The following is a 25,418-nucleotide window of genomic DNA, read 5'->3' as shown; positions in this document are numbered from 1 at the left end:
CGGGCGCGTCACTGCAACCCCCCCTGGCTTCTGCTCCGCGGCTGCTGAGTGAGCCCTCATCTGGGACTCTCCTCAGCTCTTTCCGGGACAGTGGCGCAGCTGCCCCTCTGTTGGTCTTCCTTGGTCTCTTGTGTTCTGGGGGCCTCTGGATGTCTGGAGTTTTGATCTCCTCCACACCTGCTTCACGCCCTGGAGGACGGGGCTGTGGCCCCCCCACACCCTCTAGCAGATTATTACATGAAGGAACCTTTTAAAAAACAAAAAACAAGCGCGTCCATGCTCACAGGTGTACACACGGGTGATCACACCCACAAACTACACCCTTTTTGGCTCCTACCTCAAAGCACACTGTGTTCTGTTGATCTTATGTGCTGCACAATAATGTTTAACATTTAGTATTTACTGTCATATTCCCATATATCATTGTGATGTTGTTTATTCTATTACTCTTGTTCTCTTCTGCTTGCTTTCTTTTTTCTTTCTCAGCAGGTGATCCAGGTGATTGATATATGCATTTTTTTTTCTCTGCCCGTTCTGTTGGTTTTTGTCTTTTGCCCTTCTCCCCCGTCCCTCTTCTCAGCTGTTTCTCTTTCCCTCTTTCTTTCTCCCCTTCTTTCCCCCAGTCAAGTCTGTCCTGTATTCAGTAAGTGAAAATAAAATAAACAATAAAAGGTGAATCAAATGGACCATTACGGCAAGGCTGGGATGGTCAGTTTGGTAAAGTAAATCCGTTGGGCATCTTTCTTTGCCTTTAGACAACAATTCTGATGGCAAAAGAGCCAAACGGGACAGGCCAAAAAAAAAAAAAAAAAAAAAAAGGAATATTTTTGAAAATCCTGAGATTTTGTTTACTGCTTTCTTACGACAATTACGATGATGATCCTCTGGTTTCTATTAATATCAAATCAATATGTTCATAAAATTGTTGCCAATTTCAGAAATAATACTTCTCCTGGCAGCACCATTTTAGGGCTGCTTTACTGCATTTCCTGCATAATCATCACACAAAGGACCAATTCTAAGTACAAAGCAATTAATTATCTGCATTCTTTGGCCTTGTATAACACAGAAGAGTATATTTGCAACATTTTTAGACAAATGCACATCTCTGAAGAGTGTGCACAATGTTCCAGTGTCCTAAAATGTTCCCTCAGCTATTTATGAGGTAAGAGCTATGTGCTGCCGCCATCTAATCCATAATAGAGCAGCTGCGCCCTTACAGGGGCTTCATTCAATATCTATCCTACAGTGTATGACACAGCATTTAGAGAAAAAGAAAGGCAGAGAAATGCAACAAAGATGAAGTAAACCTGATGTTAAGAAGACCATCCTCGAGCCATAAGATCAGTCAGAGAAGTGAGGGTGTCAAATGGAATAGTTAATCATAAGAAGCTCAAAGCACGAGTGAGGATGATGCCTCTGATCAGTTTCAGATGAATCGTTTTTAGTGACTGTTGCTGAGAATTCCCTTTCTTACTTATCCGGGAGCTTTAAAGATATACTCAGATGGTCTGATCGGTTTAAAGTTTTCATAAAAGATGAAATTTTCTCAGAAATGTATTCTAGTTTTTTTTCCTCTTTCTTGTTTCTCAGCCATAGTGATGAAATATTAAAATGACATCATCAAAGTCGGGATATTGAATGCCTTCTTTAAATCTGGTTCAAAAAAAGAAAGGAAACAAAAAGAAAAGGCAAAGAAAACCATGAACATATTTCCAGAGGTAATATTAAAAGATGCACTTATTAAATCAGGTAGTTTAATAATAGCCTTTGCTTTGCATAATTGGGTCTCATCAGAGAGCATTGATTTCCTTTGCAGCTGAACAGGTGTGGAAATAGGGTCAGAAAGAGCAAATTTCTATCATTAATCTTCAGGCTCTCTATCCAGAGGACTTAAAAAAACAGGACTGACTATATTATGGTCACCATTAATAACAGAACATCAGGAATATCTTAATAAAATGTCACTATTACTGTATCTCTGTGTAGAAGTTACATATTATAAAGGCAAATCACATTAGAGATACATATCTTGGATGCATCTGAGATCATTTCCTCATTCATGCTCCCTTGAAAGTGAGTTTTATGCAAAGGATTACATGGTCAACTTATTGGTAAAATACAATTGGCAGCATAGAAGGTTTGAGTTGCTGTACAGTGCTTATGGAAACCAGAGGGATACGCAGAGAAACACTACTAGTAGTTATTTTTTAAACCAGCTTTTTGTTTTCCTAATATATAACTTGACTCAAAATTCAAATAAAAAATACTGAATAGTTCAGTTATTTCTTTCACAGCTCCCTCTAAAGTCTTGATATGTGGGAAAGGATTACTGTGTAACCTTGGGAAGCTCTCATAAGATTGATTTGTTTGTATTTTAATCTTTTCATTGCAGCTTTCTTACAGATCTGGTCAAATAGACATTTCTTACTTATTAAAACTGAAGCTGTAACTGTGGCTTTGACTTGTTTAATGAGGGTTTTGCATCTTAAACTCCCGTGATACAGCAGCTCTACTTAAAGAGTAAACATCATAAGGTGGTTTTTCTCTTTACCACACGATAGAACAGCTTTGAGGTTGTCTTCTTGTCCGGTATCACACTAAGAAGGACATTACTGTATGAGATATACATGAATCCTTACAGTGTCTCCGCAGTTTTGTAGGGATGTGCAACGGAGGAGGTAAACACATAAAAGGGACACAAAGGGACACTCTCCTCCCCCCACGAAACGCTGTGGAGCCTGAAGGCTGGCAGAGTAAAGATTACCTTTCTCCAGAGGCCAAATTATTGACAAATCTCCCATGCTCCACAGAGTACAGGCCTTTGCAGTCTTCAAACATGCAGGCACACACTGGGGAGCTTTGAGGTGGAGGCTGGGGGCTGGCTGAAAGATGCAGGTCTCGTCCCTAATCCTCTCAGTTCTCTGTTTCTACCATTCATCTATTAGGTGCAGGAATAATAGTGACATGTGCCCTTAATGAGAGGTGAGGGTAAGATATTAGATTACCAGCTGATGCAAGCCGACCTTCCCCTAGCAATGACTGACTGAAACACTTATATGTAGGCACACGAGTGTCCTCTACCATGCTCGTTTGCTAAAAAGCAGTAACACCTAATAGAGAATCCCTACACCAGACTGGAATCTGAAATTACTCTAGCTTATTTCTCTCTTGCAGTTCATCAAAATGCAAGGCACATCACTGCTGTTTAAAGCATGAAGGTCAGTCATGACTGAAAATGTCCCCCTGACAAAGTAAAATGCTTTAGGACAAGCAGAGAAAAATGATATGCACACATGATACAAACAGATTTTTTTCAAATATTTTCTGATGAGTTTGTCAGATCAAAATTGGTGTTGGCAGATTTTTTTTGTAACCATAAAACATAAAACTTGCTGGTGTGTTTTTTTAATCAGTAAACATTTTCAGTGGAGAAGAGCTACAAGATAACCCTACCAAAACAAAGTGATTATACCGTATTGTTTAATTTTGAGAAATAGGCTTATTTGCTTTCTTGCTTTGGGTTACATGAGAAGACAGCACTTTCATGTTTGTACTCTAAATATGAAGCCAGCAGGTTTACTTACAGTAGCTTAGCTTAGCATAAAGACTGGAAACAGTGACTCCATCCACTCCAGCTTTTATGTCGAACACTGCAACGAACTTCTTCACCTCTTCATCTATTTTGTTTTCAGTTTTTGCATTTTAATTGGTTCTTTTTTAAAGCATATATATATATTGAATCCTGAGGTGTAAATCTCATTAGCAGTTTAGTCTGATATTCCATTCTCCTGTAGCTGAGTTCAGTAGTAAACAACATAATTTTTCTGTTTCTTCAAGCGTTAAAGGGAAGCACGGTCGGCTCTTACAGAGCTGTCGCTGTATAGCTTGAGAGGAAATTTGCATATTTGCAAATTTGTTCAGCTTTCGCCTTTAATGCCGCTAGGTCCCTTTTAAATCTCTGTAGAGCAAACAGTGTTGTGAATGGAGTGGAAAAAACAAAAGACTTTCTCTGCACAATGATAAGAGGACTCTCAGAGTCAGATTTCTGTTTCAGTTTGACACAAAAAGACATTTCCTGTAAATATGTTGTTAGTTTTCTTCTCATCTTAACATTTAGGGGGGCTTGCCATGACATGCTTACCAAGTTTTTAATGTTACATACTGTCAGCCCTCACCCAGGTTACTCTTTGCATGTGATGTGTGGTTAGTTGGCATCATCACCTTAGTCTCCTAAGCCCATTTGAGCAGCAAAAGCTATTTCAACCTTGAAGGCTGCAAAGATGGATTTATGGACTGCTGCCGAGGCTTTCACTCTAACCTGCTAGCCACTGGTGAGTGCAGGGTGATTACAAGACATAATTCAAAATCTCATCATTACGAAGGCAGCAAAGAATGGCTTCACGGTGTTATGATTTTATAACATTGTCATTCCACGTAGATGAAATGGCTAGCTTAAGTTAGCGGAGCGGTTGCTCTCTTAATAAAAACAGAGACAGTTAGTGGAAGACAATGGCTGTTTTCATTAATCAAATGTCGTCATTAATCAAAGACATTGCCTTACTGATAGCGGTGGAGTGAGAGAAACCTCTGGACAGATGTTTTGTTGGATCATTGAGTCAATTAATGTTGGCACTGCTGCACAGACGGTGTGACAGATGTGAAAAATACTACATGGCTGCACCAGAAATGAAGGGTCTTTCTATAGTGGGCATGTGTATAGAAAAACATTTTATTTATGACATGTTAGTTACTTTATTTTTGATGAAAGGTTTGACTATCTATGAACCATGAGCATCTTTATCTGCAGCCAGGCTGTGAAGGCAAAGCCTAATAGAAACCTGGAAATATACATATGAATCATGTTAAAAAATAAACTTTAAACTGTGTTTGGATTTAGATGGCATAAACACTCAGGTACAACTGATCAAAATAAGAGCATCGTATGTATGTTTGCATCTTTCTTCCTGTCTTCCTGTCTTTGTCTGTCTGCCTCATATTCTCACTGCCGTGTTGCAGGTTGCAGCTCCATAGATTTCAAATTCACAATGCACTGAACGCCAATACTTCAGCGCTCTTGGCTCCACCCTTACTGCTGCTCTTCATCAGCCTCACAAATACATGCAATCCCAAGGTACCCTGCCTCTAGGCCCACAATCTGTGTGCATGGGTTTCTATGTGTGTGTGTGTACTTGGTGTGTGTGTACTCCTCCCTCCTCCCTCCTCCCCCAATCCCACATCTCCCAAAGTGCTGACTGAAGCCATTCCCCACCTGCTGGCAGTCTGCCCAGACCCTGATATACTGTGTCACTGTACACATATAAACAACTATTGATCGGATAGAAAACAGCCAAAGTATTCCATTATCTTGGCATGGCCATATTTAAAGATGTCAGCTCATGCTCAGCCTGAGGGACTTGAGATGCAGGACTCATTCAGGCAATGCTTCTGACCGGTAATCTATTCAAATATTTACCGGCCACAATTAAGTGGACACAAAAACATCCGGCTAAGTAGTGTGTAGGCATTCCTAGAAGTGTCTTTGTGTTGTATATGTGGTTGTGCTGGAGTGTGCGTGTGTGTGTACAAAGGCAGCTGACCTATAGTAATCAATGGCCCCATAATTAGTGAGACAATCGATGGAGCAGCATGAGCTATTAATTAAAAAGCAGTTTAGAGGCTTGTGTGGTCTCATTGTGTGTAGACTGAGAGAAAATACACACACAGACCACTTTATTAGGAACATGCTGGAATCCAATACAGCAGTTCTACTGTAAATTCTATTTCTGGAAAGAATCTACAGTTTATTGCTTTACTTATTGGTTTGCATGTTTATTTTTGTGTGTAATGGCCTTTTTTAATGTTCCTAAAATAGAGAGCATATAAAGGGTGCTACACTGAGGCACATGTGTGTCCACTGGAGGTGGCCTAATACCCTACCACATGACCTATGCACCTTTGCATAAATGTTACTACACGTCCTGGCAGCACAGATAGGTCTGTTTAGTTGTTAACACGCCATGCAAACAGTTTTAATTAGCACAGGAAGGAAAGCTCTGTGAAACAAAATGAAAAGTTATTGTAACTATATCGGGGTAGTTATTTGGCCAGTGCAAATATATGTTGTTTTTCTCTGTTTTAAAACTGGCTCATTCAGCTTTGGCCTTATCTTCATCCTGTATTTGAATAAAAGAAACTGTTCAAGATTTTTTTAGTCCAACATGAACAGGTCAGAGCTCGATGATCAAAGCAGAGCAATGTCATAATGCTTCTGCAGCCAGTACTGCTGCACCTGATGTGCTAAGGCTCCGGTGCCAAAGGATACCTTGTGTGTAAAGAAGAGACACACGTACAGAATCTGACAAAATGGCATCATTTTACGCTCGGGGATAAGACGCATTGGCCCAATAAAACACCAGAACCTCAAGCTAAAGGTTCTTAGCTATATTTTAAGGGGGGCAGAGAGGTCTGCAAGGTTAAGCTGGTTTGTGCCAGAATGTTACATGAACTGTACCTTCACATGCTGTGTGAGATAATAACCTAATTGACTCTCCAATTGGTTCTCAGCGAGCCTGTCTTTTTTCATCAAGCAGCATAATTACAGGCTGTCTGGGTGTGAAAACGCCCTGTTATTGGCAAAGAAATGTCATGTTAATTCCACTGAATAATTTGCTTCCTTAATCTGAATCCTGTCATAAATGGAAACTGAGTAGATTCCGATTCCACTGGAGATAAGCAGCTTTATGCAAATGTCTTTTAGCAATAAAAAGACATCTAATCGACTTTTTTTTTTTACGCAGCAGTTTAGTATTTTAAAAAAATGGCTGTAACTTCAGGTGTGAGAATTTGACCCAGCCTGTGCATGAAATCTGGCTATTACTGTCTTTTCATGTGAATTTTACAGCGTGGGCTTCGGCAACACCGCGTCTGTCGATTGTTTTGTTTTGCACAGGTTGGCCAGTCCCCAAGGACATTCCCATCATCCTGTCCACCCTCCCCTCCTGGTGACATCGCATAGTGGTAACAAAAGAAAACCAGGTCCTCCCCCATTTGCTCTTTTGTGTCTCAGACACACATACAGACACACCTCAAGGTGAATAAAGGCTTTTCTTGACCATGCCATTTTTCTATATATTTATATGTTCTTAAGTTAGAGAGAAAATGAGTGCAACAGCTTGACTGTACAGCAACCTCAGTCCTCTTGTGCCAAGAAAAAAAAAACAGCTGAATGAAAATCAATGTATACTTTCAAATGGCAAATTAACTGATAAAGTACAATAACAAGGTCCTCCAGAACACTTGGGCTTACAGAGCAGGTTGAGATTTAGTTCACGTCTTATTGACAGATCTTAGGACTTTACTAAAGCTCGCTATCCATATGTGAGGGGATCTTTATCAGCTGCTCTATTGTCCTTAATGTCCTAGGAGAAAATTCCCAGCCAATGTGGCTCATACCAGGTGTTATGGAGCATACTGTACCTCTCACAAATATGAAACTATAGAAAGGCAACCACTGCTACTGTATCACATCTTATTTGGTTATCCACATTAGCATCAATGCGCATACCCTCTCACAAAAAATCAACTGCTACTTTACCTTTAGTTTAAAACAGAAGACAGTCACCTTGCACTTTCAAAAGCACATTACATGAGTAAATTATAAAATTATGCAAGCTATTTGTCTTTAAAATGTATGTTGCTGTTTAGCAAATGCAATTATTGATTTGGTATTTTTCTCAAAAGGTGCTCTAAGTACCAAGACTGTGACCTTTAGCAAATTAGAAGTCATCCCTTTATCTTACCCTGTCATTCATGGTGTCAGTGTGTGTGTGTGTGTGTGTGTGTGTGTGTGTGTGTGTGTGTGTGTGTGTGTGTGTGTGTGTGTGTGTGTGTGTGTGTGATAGTCTATATATGTAGTCACTGGACCACAAAGAGGGATAGTTTTGTAGGGAGAGGCAATGTCTGTGTTGCTGAACAAAGGACTTTTCATTCTGTGAGAATACCATGTGAGTCAGCAGCATAAATCAGTTAATTAGAATAACAATCATGTGGAATATTTTATGATATATAGAAATACAGCTTAGAATGTATAAAACAACTTGAATCATCAACTGTTTTAATAGAACCGATTTCTTTGCCTCACTGTGTTGTGCTGGTTAATTAGAACCTGTGCTATTTATAGTGATGGAGAAACTGTAAATAGCACCGTGTTGTGAGGTGCCTGGAGCAGGGGGTTGTTTAAGCACCTAGTTAGACCTCTTCTGACAGAAAATGTGTGGGAGGGAACAAGGAGAAACAGGAAGGAGAGAGAGGGTGAGCTGTGAAGAAAGAAAAAAATGTTAAAATATGAAATCAACATGTTATTTGGTAAAATATCGACAGTAATTACTGCATTTTCCACACATTTTTATCTTTTTTATCTAGCAAAGCATTATAATCTCTGCTTAAGCCTTGTATTGAACAGCATCCACTGGCTACAGGCACACACCGACAGGAATGCACATCTTATGTATAATTCAACTTTATTGTAATTCCAGTGCTATTTATAGAACTGCATCCTGGTTGTAACTAAAGCTAAAGTTCCAAAAGAACAAAAATCTAGAAAAGGCAAAAGAAAAAAAAGAAAAAGAAAAGCCTTCCACCTGCAGCTCTCTCCTCTCTGTTCTAAGCACCTCCCCCCAGGTGAGACTGGGCATATGGTTCATATGCATATTTTACCATGTGGATGTCATCCTGAGACCAACATTTGTACCATATCCACCAGACAACAACAGTGTTTCTAGTATCCCCGCGTTGGTGTTGTTCTGAATCATCATAATACTGTTAATGCAGGATCAACATTGTAACCGACCATTCATGATGTTGTGATGTCATAGCTTTGCAGGGTGAGGAAAAAGGGACAGAATGCCCTTCCTCCTGTGGAACTAATGGCAAGTGTTTCAAGCGTTTTCTTCAATAATTTATACAATATAATAAATATGTCATCAAGTTAGGTTTGCTGTTAGCAAAATTTAGGTCACTTCTATTGTTTTGCTAGTGATAGTTAGCTAACTTCTTGGCTAATGGAAACTGAACGCTCAGTTAAGAACAAAACCAATGCAAAGATATCAGATTTTGCAGAAAATAACTGCCTCAATGCCACCGCATTAAAAAAAAGTTGGACTGACTTTGGGCTTGCTAGTATAAAATATAACAAATTTTTAATAGTTATCTAGTTTAACAATAGGACTACAAGCATTTTGGAAAATCACTGGTGTGTGTGCTTCATATCCAGTGAATGTCCAAACTTTCCTGTTACAAGAATATTGTGGATGACAACTTTATATACAAAACACAGAAAGAATTTTTATCCAGTTAAACAAAAATCAGGTTGTTTAACTGTTTAGCTGAAATCTCAGCCACTAGATGACAATGTGATAATTACTAACATGCTAGGATGGTGAGAACGATAATGATGACAGTGATTAGTAGACACAGTGGGGCTGCAAAATTAAGTGAATTTTAATGTCAGCCACAATTTTGGCTTCCCACACCCAAATGAACATGATTAATCACAACTATGATTAAAAAATACTAAAACAAGCAAAAAGACTATATCATGATTCAAGGACATGCACCTTGTTTGTTTGAAAAGATGTTTTAGTTAACAGGAAAACAGCACAATATAAAGGTGATTAAATTTTGTGTAAAGTTTTGCTACATTGTTTTATTTAAAGATTTGTTAATTTTCTTCTACATGCATTGAATTTAGGGGAATTTTATTTCACTGTGTGGATTTGTGCATTAACAGGAATGTTGCACAACATTGCATTTTGTGCAAAACATTTTTTCACTAAAACTCAATGAATATTCATGAAAAAAACAGGGATCTCAACACTGATCAAAGTCATTATGACACTGATTTTGGCCATAATTGTATCATGTGGTATTAGAAGCCCAAGGATAAACATGCTCTCTTTCCAATGACTGGAAAATAAAACTAAATCATAATTTACAGAGGAAAGTCAGTTTGTTTTACTTCCAAATAAAATCACTTCTAAATAGTCTGGAAAAGAATTTGTTAAGACCTGAAAACTTCATTAGACTTCCTGTTTCCATCTGACTTTCTTTATAAAATCTTGCTTTGTCAGATTTCAGCTGTGACTGGCTGCAGTTGCATCTGACATACAGTGGCAGGTCATATACAAAATGTTGGAAAGCTTTTCTAAAACTTTTAACTTTACATTCAGCACGTCATTAATAAGTGAAACTATCTTAAAAGTATAGTTGAGCATTTTTGGGAAATATATTTATTCACTTTTACCGCATGTTTTTTTTAATGTTAAACATCAAGATACTGCTAAATTAACCCTGTTATTGGGATTTATCTACACAAAAACCAGAAACAACACTACAAGACAATAAAGCATATATCCAAAACGCCAGCTAAGCTGTAAGACCAGCAAAGCTGATGTCTGCGTGCAGAATCCAGCTCTCCAGTTAGGTCAGTACTGAATAATGCAGACTCCCCACATTTCCGTTCCCCGAAATGGAGATCTCTAGTGCCACAATCACACCCATTATTCCGCTTGGATAGGCAAAAGGTCCACGGTGCATTCACGCACGCACACACAAACTTTCCTGACACAGGCCAAATAAATTAAGGGCCTCTGCCAGACAAGGAATGACAGGCTAGTAGGTGCTTTGAAGGCATTACTCTGACAAAAAGATGGATTTCAGGGCAATTGCACTACCTAACGTGGTGCATGTGTAGCAATCTCAAAGCTTGTTGCACACTGGGTGCAAAACAATGTTTATCCAGTCTTCACAAATGGAGGCTTAAGTGTTTCTGAGGGATTAGTTATTGCGACAAATAACTATATTCAGTTAGCACTTATCAGCCTTTTATTATGGCCATCAAACACTGCAGCTTTTTATGTTTTGTATCATATCTGTGTAATTAAACCAGATAGAAATGAAGTTCTTATCTGTTGCCAATAGCTACTAGAAGACTTCATACCTACTGTATCAAGCCTGCTTCAGTTTCATTTTATACTTCATATGTTTCACACCTTATTCTGCACCTGCCTCTCACCTGTATATGTCACTTTTCACATTCACATTCACGATCATGTAATGTTTTTCCCTCGACCTTCTCTCAGCCGTACAGACTCTCATTTTACCATCTTTCCTGCGTTGTTACCGCTCCCCAAGTGCTGCCCCGCCCCACTCGGTTCCCGACCCTCTCCCCATCCCACACACCATGCTTCTACCTCCACCCTCCTTTTCTCTGCTTTCTCCTTTCATCCCTCCCTTACTCTCTCTTTTGCTCTCTCTCTCTCTTTCCCTTTCCATCTCTTCGGGTATTTTCCACCTCTTCTGAGAGTCACACCTCATGAATTATTTACTCGTGCATGTCAGTGGGGGATTTAAATCCGTTTCTTGACCGTTTATTGCTCAAAGACAGGAAGGCAGTGTTTTGTCAGCGGAAGAAAACTAATGGTTCTTTTAATAAAGGTGATCATTAGATGTCCTTTCAGTCACACTCTCTCTCTCTCCCCCAGCTGACAGCAGAATACTCGTCAAAAAATTAAGGAAGGATTAACAGTGAAAACAGCAGGAGCACAAAGTGTTAGCCGTAAGGACACTCAAGGTGAAACAACAGTGATCAAGCCAAAATTACATCATCATTTGGATAATTTATGCATAAATAGTAATGTTCATGTAGTTGGATTCATTTAACTAAATCTCAAGAAACAGATATCCTCCACACACATCCACTGAAATAAAACATTAACAAAAAAAAGAAAAAAAGTGATTAGAAATCTGCCTCATCCCTCTCTGCACTTGCAGGACTGCATCGCATGAACATGCACATACACATACACACTTCCCTGCAAAGTGAATGCTTTTTTAATGATGACCTTTGCCATAAATCTTTTTTTTTGGAATAAATTAATATAAATCAAATGTGACAGAAACTTTCATCTGCTAACACCATCACTGAACCTGCAAACCTGCAGATTTTTTTTCGAATTTGCTGGTGACACCAATTGTAATTATCACATCAAACACCCCCCCAACACCCTCCCCAGTTTTATTGGGTTATATAAACATAAAGCACATCTTCTGTTTCTGTGCAGTAACCATGCAAACACACTCCAACACCCTTTTAATTTAACTCACTGATGCATGTCAGTCGTATCAGCACTCCGCTTATTAGTGCCATAGAAATGTAAGGGTTTATAGCAAGTAGAGAAAACCAGAGCAGTCGAAATAATGATGAAATACAGCATAGATATTGCTAAATGCTACAACTGACTAGATTTTATGGTAAGATTTTTAATTCAAATAGTATATCGTGGCACTAAAGCAGTGCGAATATCAGACTTTAAAGAGCACATGAAACAGTCGCTTTTTCTTTGAGGGTCTGTGTTCGCTCCAGAAAACCTGTCCCTGTTGGGGGAAGCCACACCCTGCTGCCTCGTGACAGAGAAACTGGGGATGGTGGAACAGTCCTCCAGCATACACACCAGCACAGCACACACACACTCTGGCGAGAGAGAGAAAGTGAGAGAGAGAGAACTGAGCAAAGTCATCACTGAGGTGTGAAGAGAGGATGAGACTGAACACGCGTCTCTTTTCACCTCACTCACCCATTTCATTATGACTGCAAAGAGCTCTAGAGCAGCTTCACATAAGATGAAGAAAAGACCACTTAATCAAACGAATGGCTTGAAAAGTGGGTTTTTTACTCGAATGTGGTCATTTAAGTCATTAAAATAAAATTTTAAAAAGGGAAAAGTGGACAAGAAAACAAGTGGCTTCCTATCCCCAGCTGCATTTGCTAGCCTGGCAGCACCGGGGAACTGAGGTTCATGTAGATCAGGGTGGGGCACAAAAAGATCATGCTGTGAAACACTGACACGTGGAAAATAATGGAAACACAAGAAGCTTCTTTGTTTAAACTGTTTCAGATATCCTCACCAGGGTGATTTTTATGAGGTAAAAACTAGAACTAGATGTGAAAAAGCGTTAGTTGATATTTTGCACTTAAAAATTTATACTAAACTGACAACTTATGGGACATTTTTGACAACTGGTAGGCTTTGGTACGCTTATTTACTGAGACAGGGATAGTATTGCTGTGTTGTACGATAGTAGTGTTCTGAATTTCTTAAATATTACAATCTGACAAATAACGCCATTATTAAAACAACAGAAAATAAAAATAACACTGAAACTTATAAAAAATAAACTGGAAATGAGCATGAAAACATTTTTAATGAGTAAACACAGACCGATAAACACTACTAAACCTTTTTTACTCATATTATGTTTCGCTAAATAACACAAGAGGTAGACAAAGGCAATATAAATGCATTTATTTTGCAGTAAAACTGTTGTCATAGTGAAGAAAAATTCTGTTATGCTTCATTGTGTGAGCATAAAAGTAATGTTAGGTGATATATTGTACCTATTTCAGAGACAGTTTACCATAATAGCCACTTTTAGACGAATAAACCTCAAGTAATCGTATCGGTGTCGACATCTGTAAAGAATCATGAAGCATCAAAACAGCTAGAGGAGATTTCTCTCGTTATTACTTTTTACACATCCTAATTTGATTTTCATTCAGATCACATTAATCCTAGTAGAACTATTATTCTGTCATTTCAAAAAACAAACAAACAAAAAAGGAAAAAAGCACAACCACAAACTGTAGGGATTCAATACAAGTACAAAAGCAGATGCCGCTGTTTCCTTTATAGATACGCAGGCACTGGAAATTTAAGCCATATGGCTGCGCATGAGTAATCAGGCGCTTTGTAACTTGCTATATGAAGGAGTCACTTACAGATCAAAAACCTTCAGTCTGACGTGTTTTAAAGTGAAAATGAAAACAAAAATATGTCAGCCTACAAAGTAATGTTGTTATCTTTACACCACAGAAAGGAATGGATTTTCTCTCTAATTAGCAGCTTTACAATGGCCCTGTGCTGATGACCACACCCTGAGCTGCTGGTGTTCACATGTATGTCTCCCACTTTCACCAGCCAACCCCACCCCCATCTCTCCTCCACAAGGAGCAACATAGCCGCAGTGTTATACAACGCTTCTTGTGCCGTGAACCCTTCTTTTGTCCCAGTCTTTAAAATCGACTGTAGCCTGCGTGCTGAACCTGCTGCTGAGTTATCAAAGTCTTAATGTCGAGAATGCATTACACAGGTTTATAAGGTGGAGATCAGTTACAACCAGAGCTATACTCAATAATAGACTGCAAGTACATGTTTGTGTTCATTTTTTGTTAGAACTCAGTATTATTGTATTTACAGTACATGTATTATACTTGAGGGTGGAGTCAAATAAAAAAACAAACAAATCCAGATTTTTGCACTATTTCCAGCAGAGACACAATGAAACAAGATCAAGTTCTAATTTTTTACTGACAGGCTCCTTGAAATAAAAACAAATTAACTGCCTCAAAAGATGCACAGTCAGCTGTACATGAATGCATTGACAGACTGTTCGCTCAAGCAAGGTGTGCTGTCTTGTTCGGACAAAAATTCGGACTCAGCAGAATGCAAAGAAAACACCACTCATACTCATACACAGTTACTGTCCTTCTTGTGTTTCCTCAGTGATACAAGCTGTCACTTATTATGAAAATGCTACTTATACCTCATCTTACTGTGTCACACATTTTCTGAAGACTCATATTGTATGTCAATAAAAGAGGCAGATGGATCATAAGATAATGTAAAGGTGCAGAAGATTGATGTATCAACAAACATCTATATTAATAACAGTGTAACTGAGGAGATGACGTAGAAATTTGCAAAGTAATTTTCACTTTGTTTTCATTCACCAATGTTTTATAGATTAAAAAGAATACCAGATTGTATTCATAGCAGCAACACATTGTCCAAGGAGGTGGCTGGGACGCTGGCCAGCTGTTGTGTGGGAACAAAGTGCCACCAACTGGTAAAAAATGATATAAATTGGATTGTATAATTATTATTATTATTATTATTAAGATAGATACGTCTTTGGCAAAACAAAGTACTGATTATTTTGTCACTCTATACACATAACAATTCTCTGGTGAAACCTATGCACTTGTGAATGCAGTCTTTATGCTGGGGTACAATTAGATATTTATACTTATATTTATATTATTATAGCATTATAGCATCAAGTTATGAAGTGGGCGTTGCCACAGCAGGTAATTCCATATGTTTGATTCGGCAGACTTTTGACATCAGCTGCCCTTCCAAACGCAAACCTCAAATCAGTTTTTCATCTCGAGCTGAAATCGAACCGGCGACCTTCCGCTCCCTAATGCGTAAACCGCTACACTACACTCACTCGAAGGGCGGGACTTCTGTAACACCACGCTCACTGGTAAGAACCAATCATATGTCTTGGTCTTGTACGGTTCGTGTTTTCCGTTGATTTACGTCGCACATGCGCAATTCATTCTGAAAATGGCGGCCGTACAAGGTGGTATGAGCGACGCTGACATAGAAACGGACATTAAAACAGAACCATCAACCGATGGCTTTGGAAATAACAATGCTAACGATGGTAGAGTGCTCTCTGCGTCTCCCGGCTCCGGCTCTTCGACTGGAAGCAACAAACAAACAGCCGCGGTTACCCCGGAGGACCAGCAGACATTGCTGGCAGTCCTGCAATTCCTCAAAAAGAACAAACTCATCGAGTCCGTCGAGATTTTGCGTCGTGAGGCGGGATTACCGGAAAATTCACTGGACCCGAAGGCAACTGAATCGGCCGGGGCAGGATCGGGAGGTGCTGCCGGTATTGTGGACTTAGAAGGCGGGGATGTGAGCTCTCTTCTCAGCCGAGTTACCGGATCATCCTCCGCCGGAGCCCAGGCGCCAACGAAAGGTACAGTACAGTTAGCTGCCGCTTTTATGTATGAAACACTTAACAAACATCTCCTGATCAACCACGAGTCTGACACAACAGCCTAATGTAGTGGTATCAGTTAGGGATAATGCTCAGAGCGCTAAGAGTTAAGCACTTCTTTACTACAGGGTGTGTTAACTTCGAGTACTAACATATTCGAAGTTTATATAGCTTTAAGTTTTACGGCAGGGTTACTTCGTGTTCATTCAGTGAAGCGATTGCAGTGATAATGTGTTTTTAATGTGATGATACCAGTAATAATATGCCGTGTATGATATGAAAGTCTAATTGCAAATAGAAAGTGAAACAGCTAAATATATTGTTATTAACTGATCATACCCTTTAAAATTTAAAAAAAAAAAAAAGGAGGCAAACTTGAGTTTATATGCGGTGGAAAGAAACCCAGGGTCAGATACAAACTCTGCAGTTTTTTTTTTAAAGAAAAAGAAGGTTTAGCTTTACCAAGCATCAAAGTGTATCAATCAGACTTTTGATATATTGGTGATGGGAGGGATACACTGCAAAATCGAAAAGTTTGGAAACGGAATTTTTATGGTGGTTCGCATCAAACTCGAGATTTATACCTGGCATGCATGATAGAAAGTTCAAGCACTGGGCAAATAAAGGCATCGCAGCAATATGCACAATGTTTAAGGGGGAAAAATATGTTGGGTTTTGAAAGACTGAAGGAAAAATTAGAATTAGGTGAAGATGAACAATTTTGATACCTAAGATAAGTAAGGTATTATTGTGAGGAGGAGGATAAAACTGATCAAATAAAATGAGATTATTGAGGTATTTCAGAAGAAAATGCAGAGAAATCTCTGCTTTGTACAGAGATTTAAGGTCATGCAGAAAGACGTCCTTTCTGTATATTAAAGACAAATAGGATAAAAGAAAAGAAGGAACAAATTTAAGAAGGAACTTTAATTTTTAAAACACAGTGCATGGCCACTAACTCCAGGATACAGAGAGAATTTAACATGATCTGTTTTGTTGTTGTTTTCTTAAGCTTCAAAAACTTGGAGGAATGCTGCATGCTGGAGACTGTGTGGACAAATTGATGTAGAATTGTGCACATGTATTTTGGTCGTGCCAAAAAATAAAGGGGTTGTGGAATAAAATGTGCAAAGCTTTAGGATATGGAATGCAAAAATCATGCAAGACATTCTATTTGGGCGACTAGTCAGATGACACAGGACAAAAGGAGGATGGATATTTTTAAATGTTTTTAATATTATCAGTCAGTTAAAAAGCAATCACCAGTATAAAGTGGGATCATTGACCTCGGAGCATTGGTGGTGCATTGTTGGTAAAAAATAAGTCTTAAAAAAGGCAAAGTTGTATTTACTTTGTAGTTACATTGACAGTTTAGGTAATCTTAAAAAGGATTTTTCCCACGTGGATACAACCAACACACTACTAATACAACCCATCTCATTGGGACTTTTTCATCAGCAGTTGCAGAGGACCAGCCAGATGTCCGTGTGGTACTGTCAGCTTACAGCCAGCAGGGAGATCCAACTCTTTATGAGGTCTACTACAGTGACCTCAAAAAGTTCATAGAAACAGTATTGGACTGTCACAGAGCTGAACTGTCCCAGGTCTTCTACCCACTTTTTGTCCACATGTATCTGGAGCTGGTGTACAACAACCATGAAAGTGAGGCTAAGGCCTTCTTTGAAAAGTGAGTCTAATTGTACATTATTCCAAATATCAACCACACTCCATTTTCCGTGCACCTTAATAACTTTATTTCTTTATGTTCACCTCCCTCTCAGGTTCAGTGGGGACCAGGAGTGCTACTATGAAGAGGACTTGCGTGTTTTATCTGGCTTGACAAAGAAGGAGCACATGAGAGGCAACGAGACTTTGTTGGACTTCCGCACCAGCAAGTTTGTCCTGCGTATCTCCCGCGACTCCTATCAGTTGCTGAAGAGACACTTGCAGGAGCGTCAGAACAACCAGATCTGGAATATTATCCAAGAGCACCTCTACATTGATATCTTTGATGGCATGCCACGCAGCAAGAGCCAGATAGATGCAATGTCTGGCAGCTTGGCAGGAGAGGCCAAGCGTGAAGCCAATAAAACTAAGGTTGGATTTTTACGCCACACATTTGGACGTTTGACAACTTGAATTTTGAACCCATGACCCTATACTGAGGGCATCCAGTAGCTTTTTAAAATTAAGATAGCCTCACATGTATCTGCCACCAGTTTGAGCAATTACTTCTGTCTTCTTTTCATGTTTCTTTACACTTATATACCAAAACCTTTGAAATGACATGTCCTTGTTCCTTTGTCACTCACCATGTGAAGGTTTACTATGGATTGCTGAAGGAACCAGAAATTGAGCTGCCCCTTGATGATGAGGATGAGGAGGCAGAGAATGAGGAGGGTAAACCCAAGAAGAAGAAGCCAAAAAAGGACAGCATGGGCTCCAAGAGCAAAAAGCAGGATCCAAATGCTCCTTCACAGAATAGGTAGGGATTGTTTACACAGTACTGTGCTGTGTGTTTGTTGCACACTACTGTAGAGGCTAATCTAATCTTCTTGGTCAGATATATTTTGAATGTCAAAGTCATGCTTTTTGAATCAACACAGAAAGAGGTCTGATAAAATGTGTCTTATTTAGGATACCCCTGCCAGAACTCAAAGACTCAGACAAGCTGGACAAGATCATGTACATGAAGGAGGCCACGAAAAGGATTCGTCTAGGATCAGATAACCTCCCCTCTGTCTGCTTCTACACTTTTCTCAATGCATACCAGGTAAAGCTTTATGATGCATTTAATTTGTTTGCCAGAGGAGCAGCAGTTCTCCAAAATGATGGTTAGTCAATACCTATTTTTTTGGCCATAGTTTCAGTTGACTTATGTTTTCCTATAGAGGGGACAAATAAAAATGGGGAAAAAATAATTTTATCCCACACCTGGAGACTTGTTCATGAGTGATGAATTTAAAAAACAAAAAAACCTCATTATGTTTCCGGTGTAGGGAAATATGTAGGATTGCGTTCTGATTGTGGGTGTTTGGATATGATATCGGTCGTAGTTTCAGAATTGTCATACCTCTAATGATTGTGCATTGAAGCAGTGAAAACTATGACATAAATTAATTGTATTTATTTTCTTAAGGGTCTGACTGCAGTGGACTTCACTGATGACTCCAGCCTGATCGCAGGAGGCTTTGCTGACTCCACAGTACGAGTGTGGAGTGTCACACCGAAAAAGCTCCGCAAAGTCAAGTCTGCAGCAGGTACACTATTTTATACTGACAACATCTTTACTTTTCTAAAACATTGCCCTTGAATTTTTTCCTATTTTCTTTCAAGACTTGAACTTGATTGACAAAGAGTCAGACGATGTGCTGGAAAGGATCATGGATGAGAAGACGGCCAGCGAATCAAAGATAATGTATGGACACAGTGGACCAGTGTATGGCATCAGCTTCAGCCCGGACAGGTAGAGCCACTCGTCCACCTGACGATAATGGAGATTACATGTTTTTTGTTAAATCCTTTAAAAATTACACTATTTATTAGGGTGCAACGATACACAAAATTCACGGTTTGGTTCGATACTTTGGTGTCACGGTTCGATATTTTTTCGATACAAAAAAAATGTTCATGCCTTTTTAATTTGTCATTTATTAAATTTTCACGGCACATTCCGCACCACATCTCTGTGCGTTCATCATTTGTTTGAAGCCAGCTCACCTCCTGCAACTAGTTTTTCGAGAATACGTGCTTCTTTTGTGGTTCGGACTCCTGACATTTCTTTGGAGGTGGAGGAACATTACAGTAATTGCTTAAAGGAGCTTCTTCGACATCTTTAAGAGTTTTAAACAAATGTCTGTCCTCCTGAAAATCTTATGTACGCAAACACGCGTTGCAACTTCTTATCTTGTGCGCGTTTTTTATTTTGACAGCGAATGGGCACCTGCGGACCACTTATGTGCAGCCCTGGTTATATAGCTCGTCATATTGCAGCCACAGAAATTATTTTGTCCATGAAACCATAAAGCTGCACTTTCTTTTTGCCTTATAGTCTGATTTGTCATAACTTTTCCGTTTTGTGGTAAGCTTTTCTTTGGCTGTCACTTCTTCACCCTGACCTGTCTTATTTGGCTCAGCAGAACTGAAATATAAATCCTGCTGCTTTTACACACGCACTCACATAACGCTCAGCGATTCTCTGCGCGATCAACCTCTCACATGTTTAAGCTGCGGGAGATTTCACTTGTCATGTTTGCATAGTAAGCTAACGATTGATAAGACGATGTCAGAGGAATTGGTGCGCAAATTATCATCACTCACCAATCAGTGCTGTCGCTCTCTATACACAGTTCGCGCGATTGCAAAGTGAAAGCAAAAAACAAGCGCAAATTCAAACGCGATTTCAATATGTCACATATTGACAGTGGCTCACCGATGCCAATGACATAATTACCCAGCTACATTTCTGAAAGAATGCAAAAGCATTGACATATATTTTTCCTTCCTACGATAGCCCGACGGGCAGGGCAGAGATAGATTTTGGTAGCCCGACTGGAAAAATCGCTAGCCCCAGGACGTCGGGCTAGCGATTTTGCGAGCCCTGTATCTGATTGAGGAATCACTCATCTTTGGAAAAGAGAGTTTATTACAGAGAAATGTCTCTTTCCAAAATAAAAGCTATACTATCCGCTTCTTCTGGGCTATATTCTCAGCAGCATATTAAACATATCAGGTCCCCATAAGGAGAATCATGTGCTAACAGCCGTCTAAATGACTCGGGTAAAGTTTGTAGCATGCGTGCTTGTTGTTTTTGTCTGCTTCCACTTGTCTTTGCACTAGGATGATGTCGGCGTAAATGTGCAGTCATATTCGTTGTGTTCCCACTAGTGCTGTCAGTGTTAATCTCGTTGAAATGACGTTAACGCCACAACACGGCAAATCTCCGTTAACGAGCTACCGCCGATCGCCCCGTGCATGGGGCTGGACGGCCAGCACGTTAACGAGCTAACTGCGCTAACACACTAGCTCCCACCCATGTAATTGAGCATTGCGTGGCACATCCAACATACTGTTTTACTTTAGTCCATGACGCGCTTACCTTCAGGGTCATACGTCACATGAAAACCAAAATAGTTCCAAACGCCAGATCTGAATGAGGGTGGAGGAGGTTAAATTTGCCATGTTGCAAGGAGAGCTTAGCTTTCGTCTCGCTAGCTTGCCCTGCGCTCAGTGAATCTGCGTTCGACTACTCCGCCTAGGCTGCACTGTCGAGCGCAGATCCACTGAGCGCTCAACACAGACAGCATCGTCAGAAGGAAAGTTGATCAAATAAATTAAAAATGTTGTATTGTTCGATACATATGCGTACTGAACCGAAAGCACTGTATCGAACGGTTCAATATCGATACGAATATCGTTGCACCCCTACTATTTATTTATTTATACAACAGATCAAGCTGTATATGTCATGAAAATGTTTCTCTCTTTTCAGAAACTACTTGTTGTCCAGTTCAGAAGATGGTACAGTAAGGTTATGGAGTCTCCTAACGTTTACTTGTTTGGTGGCCTACAAAGGGCACAACTACCCAGTGTGGGACACGCAGTTTTCCCCCTATGGCTACTATTTTGTGTCTGGAGGACATGACAGGGTAGCCCGGTAAGAAACTTCAGACCTTGTTTTGTAATTATTTGATAGCATATTGGAACATCATGTTGTTGTTGATCCACATTGGCTCCTTCTACAGGTGCTTTTCATTGGTCCACCTTCTGCTCTTTTTTTTTTTTTTTCTTCTTCTTTCTTAACAGACTCTGGGCGACAGATCACTACCAGCCTCTGCGGATATTTTCTGGTCACCTGGCTGACATCACTTGCACTCGTTTTCACCCAAACTCCAATTATGTTGCCACAGGATCATCTGACCGTACCATCCGTGTGTGGGATGTCCTAAGTGGAAACTGTGTGCGCATCTTCACTGGTCATAAGGTTAGAGTTCAACAGACATCATTTAGAAAATGTCATTTTAGTCACATTATATTGAAATGTGCATAATTGTTCATGTAATGATGTATAGTGCAGCACAGCTAGAAATAGTAAATGCTGTTTAAACATCTGTGAATCTAATATTTTAATGTCATCTTCCAGGGTCCCATCCATTCACTCGCTTTTTCCCCCAATGGGAAGTTTTTGGCATCAGGGGCCACTGATGGCAGAGTCCTCCTGTGGGACATTGGCCATGGATTGATGGTGGGAGAGCTCAAGGGCCACACAGATACCATCTATTCCCTCAGGTTCAGCAGGGATGGTGAAATCCTTGCTTCCGGTGAGTGTTGCAAGTTTCTTTATACTTTTCCATCAAGCGATTAACCTCAAACAAAAATGATATGACATGGTCACGGCTCAAAAATGCACTATAGCCAGAGTGACAAAGTGTAATGTTTTCCAGGTTCTATGGACAACACGGTTCGCCTGTGGGATGTAATGAAAGCATTCGATGACTTGGAAACAGATGACTTCACGGCAGCTACGGGACACATCCATTTACAAGATAACTCCCAGGAGCTTCTGCTAGGCACCTACACGACTAAATCAACACCTGTTATACACCTTCACTTCACCCGGAGGAACCTGCTTCTGGCTGCTGGAGCCTTCAATCCTTGAGACTATTTCCCTCTGAGAACATAATCAATGGAAGCTAGAAATTATGCAAAACTGACTGCCAGAAGTAACTGAGGAAGGTTATGGCACAGTGAAAATAACTATTTATCAGTTTACATTTGGCTAGCATAACAAATTAGGTTAGCCAACTATGAGAGCCAAACAGAGGACTGTATGTTTAAGTCGTTGTGTTGAGTACAGCCTTACTGAATACATGGCTGACATTTCTGTATTATAGTCTTTTATACTGGTGCACACTGTAAATAAAGAAAAGTGTTTTCTATGTTTTGGGCATAGATGTTTTTATTGTTAACATTGGAAAACCAAACACTCAAATTTCATTACAAGCATGTCCAGCTGCTCTTTCCATTCCAAGCTGTTTGAAATGATGGGCAAATGGAAGCCTGTAAGGACAAAAGAGAGTCAATCAATTCAACTGAATAACTACAACATGGTGCCAAAGAACACTTTCACATGTGGCAGAGTAAACGACCTGCTTTGCCATGCAAGCCACAGTTGCTTCCCTAATACTTTTCAAAACGAGCAAGATATGAGTTTCTATTCGTTAGCAATTTATCGTTTTTATGCACAGCAAAAAACATTGTTTGCATACCACAGACAAAATACACATTTAGTGCAAATATGCAAGTGTAGTAATAGATAAGCAGAATAAGCATGGGTGATAAATATGGATCATAACTCTTCTTTCAGCTGCTCCCTTCAGGAGTCACCACAGTGGATTATCAGCCTCCATCTCTCCCCACCCTAGCATCCTCTGTCACACCAACCCCCTGCATATCCTCCTTCACTACAGCTCCATATTACCATATAAATATGGGTCATAAATTCTACCATTAAGAGCAGAATAAAATTCTGTGTAATAAAATATAATTCAAGCTAACAATCAGAATTTCATCAATGTTTTGGTTTAGCAGGGAGTAGTGAAGAGTTACTATCGCAGTTTGAAAATCAGATATATTTAAAAGAAATAAATCACCTAATGACAACAGTAACGTTCTGCTAAAATTTGACTTGACCATAGTACTTGGAAAGCTGGTGGCTGGTTGCTTGCCTACAGACTGTTAACACTGAAAAGCAGAAAGACTAACATACTTACATAATCACTTTTCTGTGACAGCAGGCTTTTTCTTAGGCTTCAATTTGAAGAAAAGGGCGATGGCTGCAAGGCTAGCATATGTGGCCAAAACACACTAAAAAAAAAAAAAAAAAAAAAGGGGGGGGGGGGGGGGGGTATATAAATGCTGTGAGCAATGCAGTATGACAAAGTATGACAGCAGCAGGGACGTAGAGCTTCTTGCTTTTAAACAATTATACAATTAAGCAGTTTATATACACAACTCACATTCCTCCTTCCTGTGATTGTGTATGAATTGAAGTACTTGGCAATTCCAGTGAACTGGTGCTGGGTTCCAGCGTCATGTCCTGCCATGATGGATATCAGATGGTCCTACACAAGAAAAATGGCAAATAAATAATTAGTATACTATATGATAAGCAGATATATTGACTGTACAGAAAAATAACGTCTTCCAGATGCTCCCTTTAGGGGTTGCCACTGTGCATCACCTGCCTCCGTCTCACCCTATCCCTAACATCCTCGACTGTCACACCAAACCTCTGCATAGCCTCCTTCGCTACATTTGTGAATCTTCTCTGTGATCTTCCTCTTATCCTCCTGTCTGGCAGCTCCAGCATCTTATTCTCAATTTAACCACCCTCTTCTCTACACTCAAACCATCCTATCCTCCCCTCTTGAACTTTGTATTCAAAGCGTTCAACCTGAGCTGTCCCTCAGATATATAATAATTTCTAATTCTGTCCATCCTGGTTACGCCCAATGGAAATTTTAACATCTTTAACACTCCCACTTCCAGGTTGCCCACCTGTCTTTCTGTTAACGCAACCATCTCACTACCATCGTCTAAAACTCCATTTTCACTCTTGCTGAAAGAACAAGTTCTCCCAAATGATTATTACACTTTGTAAGTAAATCATGTCTCTATTTAATGGTAGTGATTTGGTTGGGAGCTATTGATCAGAGAAGGCATGACACGACATATTATCATTTTCTGTAAATGTAGAGAGAGGTGAATTCAGAAATCATCAAGGTCCTAACAGAGACTATAGCTAAAATAAATTAATTCCTAGTACTGGGTAGACTTTATGGGTGTTATTTGAGAAGGGGGAGCTCGAGCACGTTTGCAACTACTACTCTGATGCACAACAAAAAACCTATCGGTAAATTAGCTACTTAAAATTAGTACCAGCATAGTTACATAAGAGAAGTTACAGCCTTTATAGTTGCTAGCCCAACATGGTACGTCATTAAAATATGACCGACGTGAAGGACATGTCTTCGCATGAACACCTAAAATGCCAGGTTTTGCTTCTGGTTAAACAACGCTGCAATTCAAATGCATTAATACAAGACATTTTAGCGAGTAATGCACACTCTGTAGTCAGTTAACGTTAGCTTGCTAGGTTAGCTTGCTAGGTAGTTTATTAGTTTCAGATCCATGGCTTAAGCAGTACAACATCACAGATGCATTGTAAAGACAACTTGACTCTACTTATAACTGCTCAAAGCAAAGTAAGTGGTCCAACTTCTTTCTCAAGGTCTTGAGGCTTACCTTAAACACTCGAGCACAGTACAACCAGAATGAGACAGGTGCCCTTCAGCAGAGGCCGCAATGCTAAACTCGCTAGGAAGTCCCGCCCATGGTCAGCGATCTAGGACTGCGCCATTATTTGTTAAAAATACTGTCACTCAAATTTAAGGCCGAGAGCGTTCACTGAATGGCTAAAGTCGGTGCCAATTATTCGTTCTTCGCGG

The 25,418-nt window shown here is 39.7% G+C and overlaps 2 protein-coding genes across 3 annotated transcripts; one reads left to right on the top strand and one right to left on the bottom strand.

Annotated features, from left to right (window-relative positions):
• The first annotated feature begins 15,441 nt into the window (after positions 1–15,441).
• Positions 15,442–22,847, top strand: taf5 (TAF5 RNA polymerase II, TATA box binding protein (TBP)-associated factor). Of its 2 annotated transcripts, none has more exons than XM_080880343.1 (11): positions 15,442–15,888; positions 17,371–17,596; positions 17,691–18,006; positions 18,231–18,394; positions 18,547–18,682; positions 19,049–19,169; positions 19,246–19,375; positions 21,401–21,565; positions 21,715–21,892; positions 22,052–22,229; positions 22,353–22,847. In XM_080880343.1, the coding sequence occupies exons 1-11, from the start codon at positions 15,468–15,470 to the stop codon at positions 22,565–22,567; spliced, it is 2,250 nt and encodes a 749-aa protein (XP_080736469.1). In that variant the 5' UTR covers positions 15,442–15,467; the 3' UTR covers positions 22,568–22,847. The 2 variants fall into 2 exon arrangements, with proteins under 2 accessions (XP_080736469.1, XP_080736468.1); XM_080880342.1 differs by having other exon boundaries at positions 17,368–17,596.
• Positions 22,848–22,849: 2 nt separating this feature from the next.
• atp5md (ATP synthase membrane subunit k) lies at positions 22,850–25,371 on the bottom strand. Its single transcript, XM_080880368.1, has 4 exons — positions 25,216–25,371; positions 23,928–24,032; positions 23,682–23,775; positions 22,850–22,968 (listed from the first exon to the last, which is right to left on the bottom strand). Exons 2-3 carry the CDS (start codon positions 24,012–24,014, stop codon positions 23,686–23,688), a joined length of 177 nt encoding a protein of 58 aa, XP_080736494.1. The 5' UTR covers positions 24,015–24,032; positions 25,216–25,371; the 3' UTR covers positions 22,850–22,968; positions 23,682–23,685.
• Between the last annotated feature and the right edge of the window lie 47 nt (positions 25,372–25,418).

The sequence above is a fragment of the Rhamphochromis sp. 'chilingali' genome, assembly GCF_963969265.1.
Source record: "Rhamphochromis sp. 'chilingali' genome assembly, chromosome: 4".
In the NCBI taxonomy this organism is placed as follows: Eukaryota; Metazoa; Chordata; class Actinopteri; order Cichliformes; family Cichlidae; genus Rhamphochromis; species Rhamphochromis sp. 'chilingali'.
The sequence above is the reverse complement of the archived record's forward strand: the minus strand, read 5'-3'. Positions and strand labels throughout refer to the sequence as shown.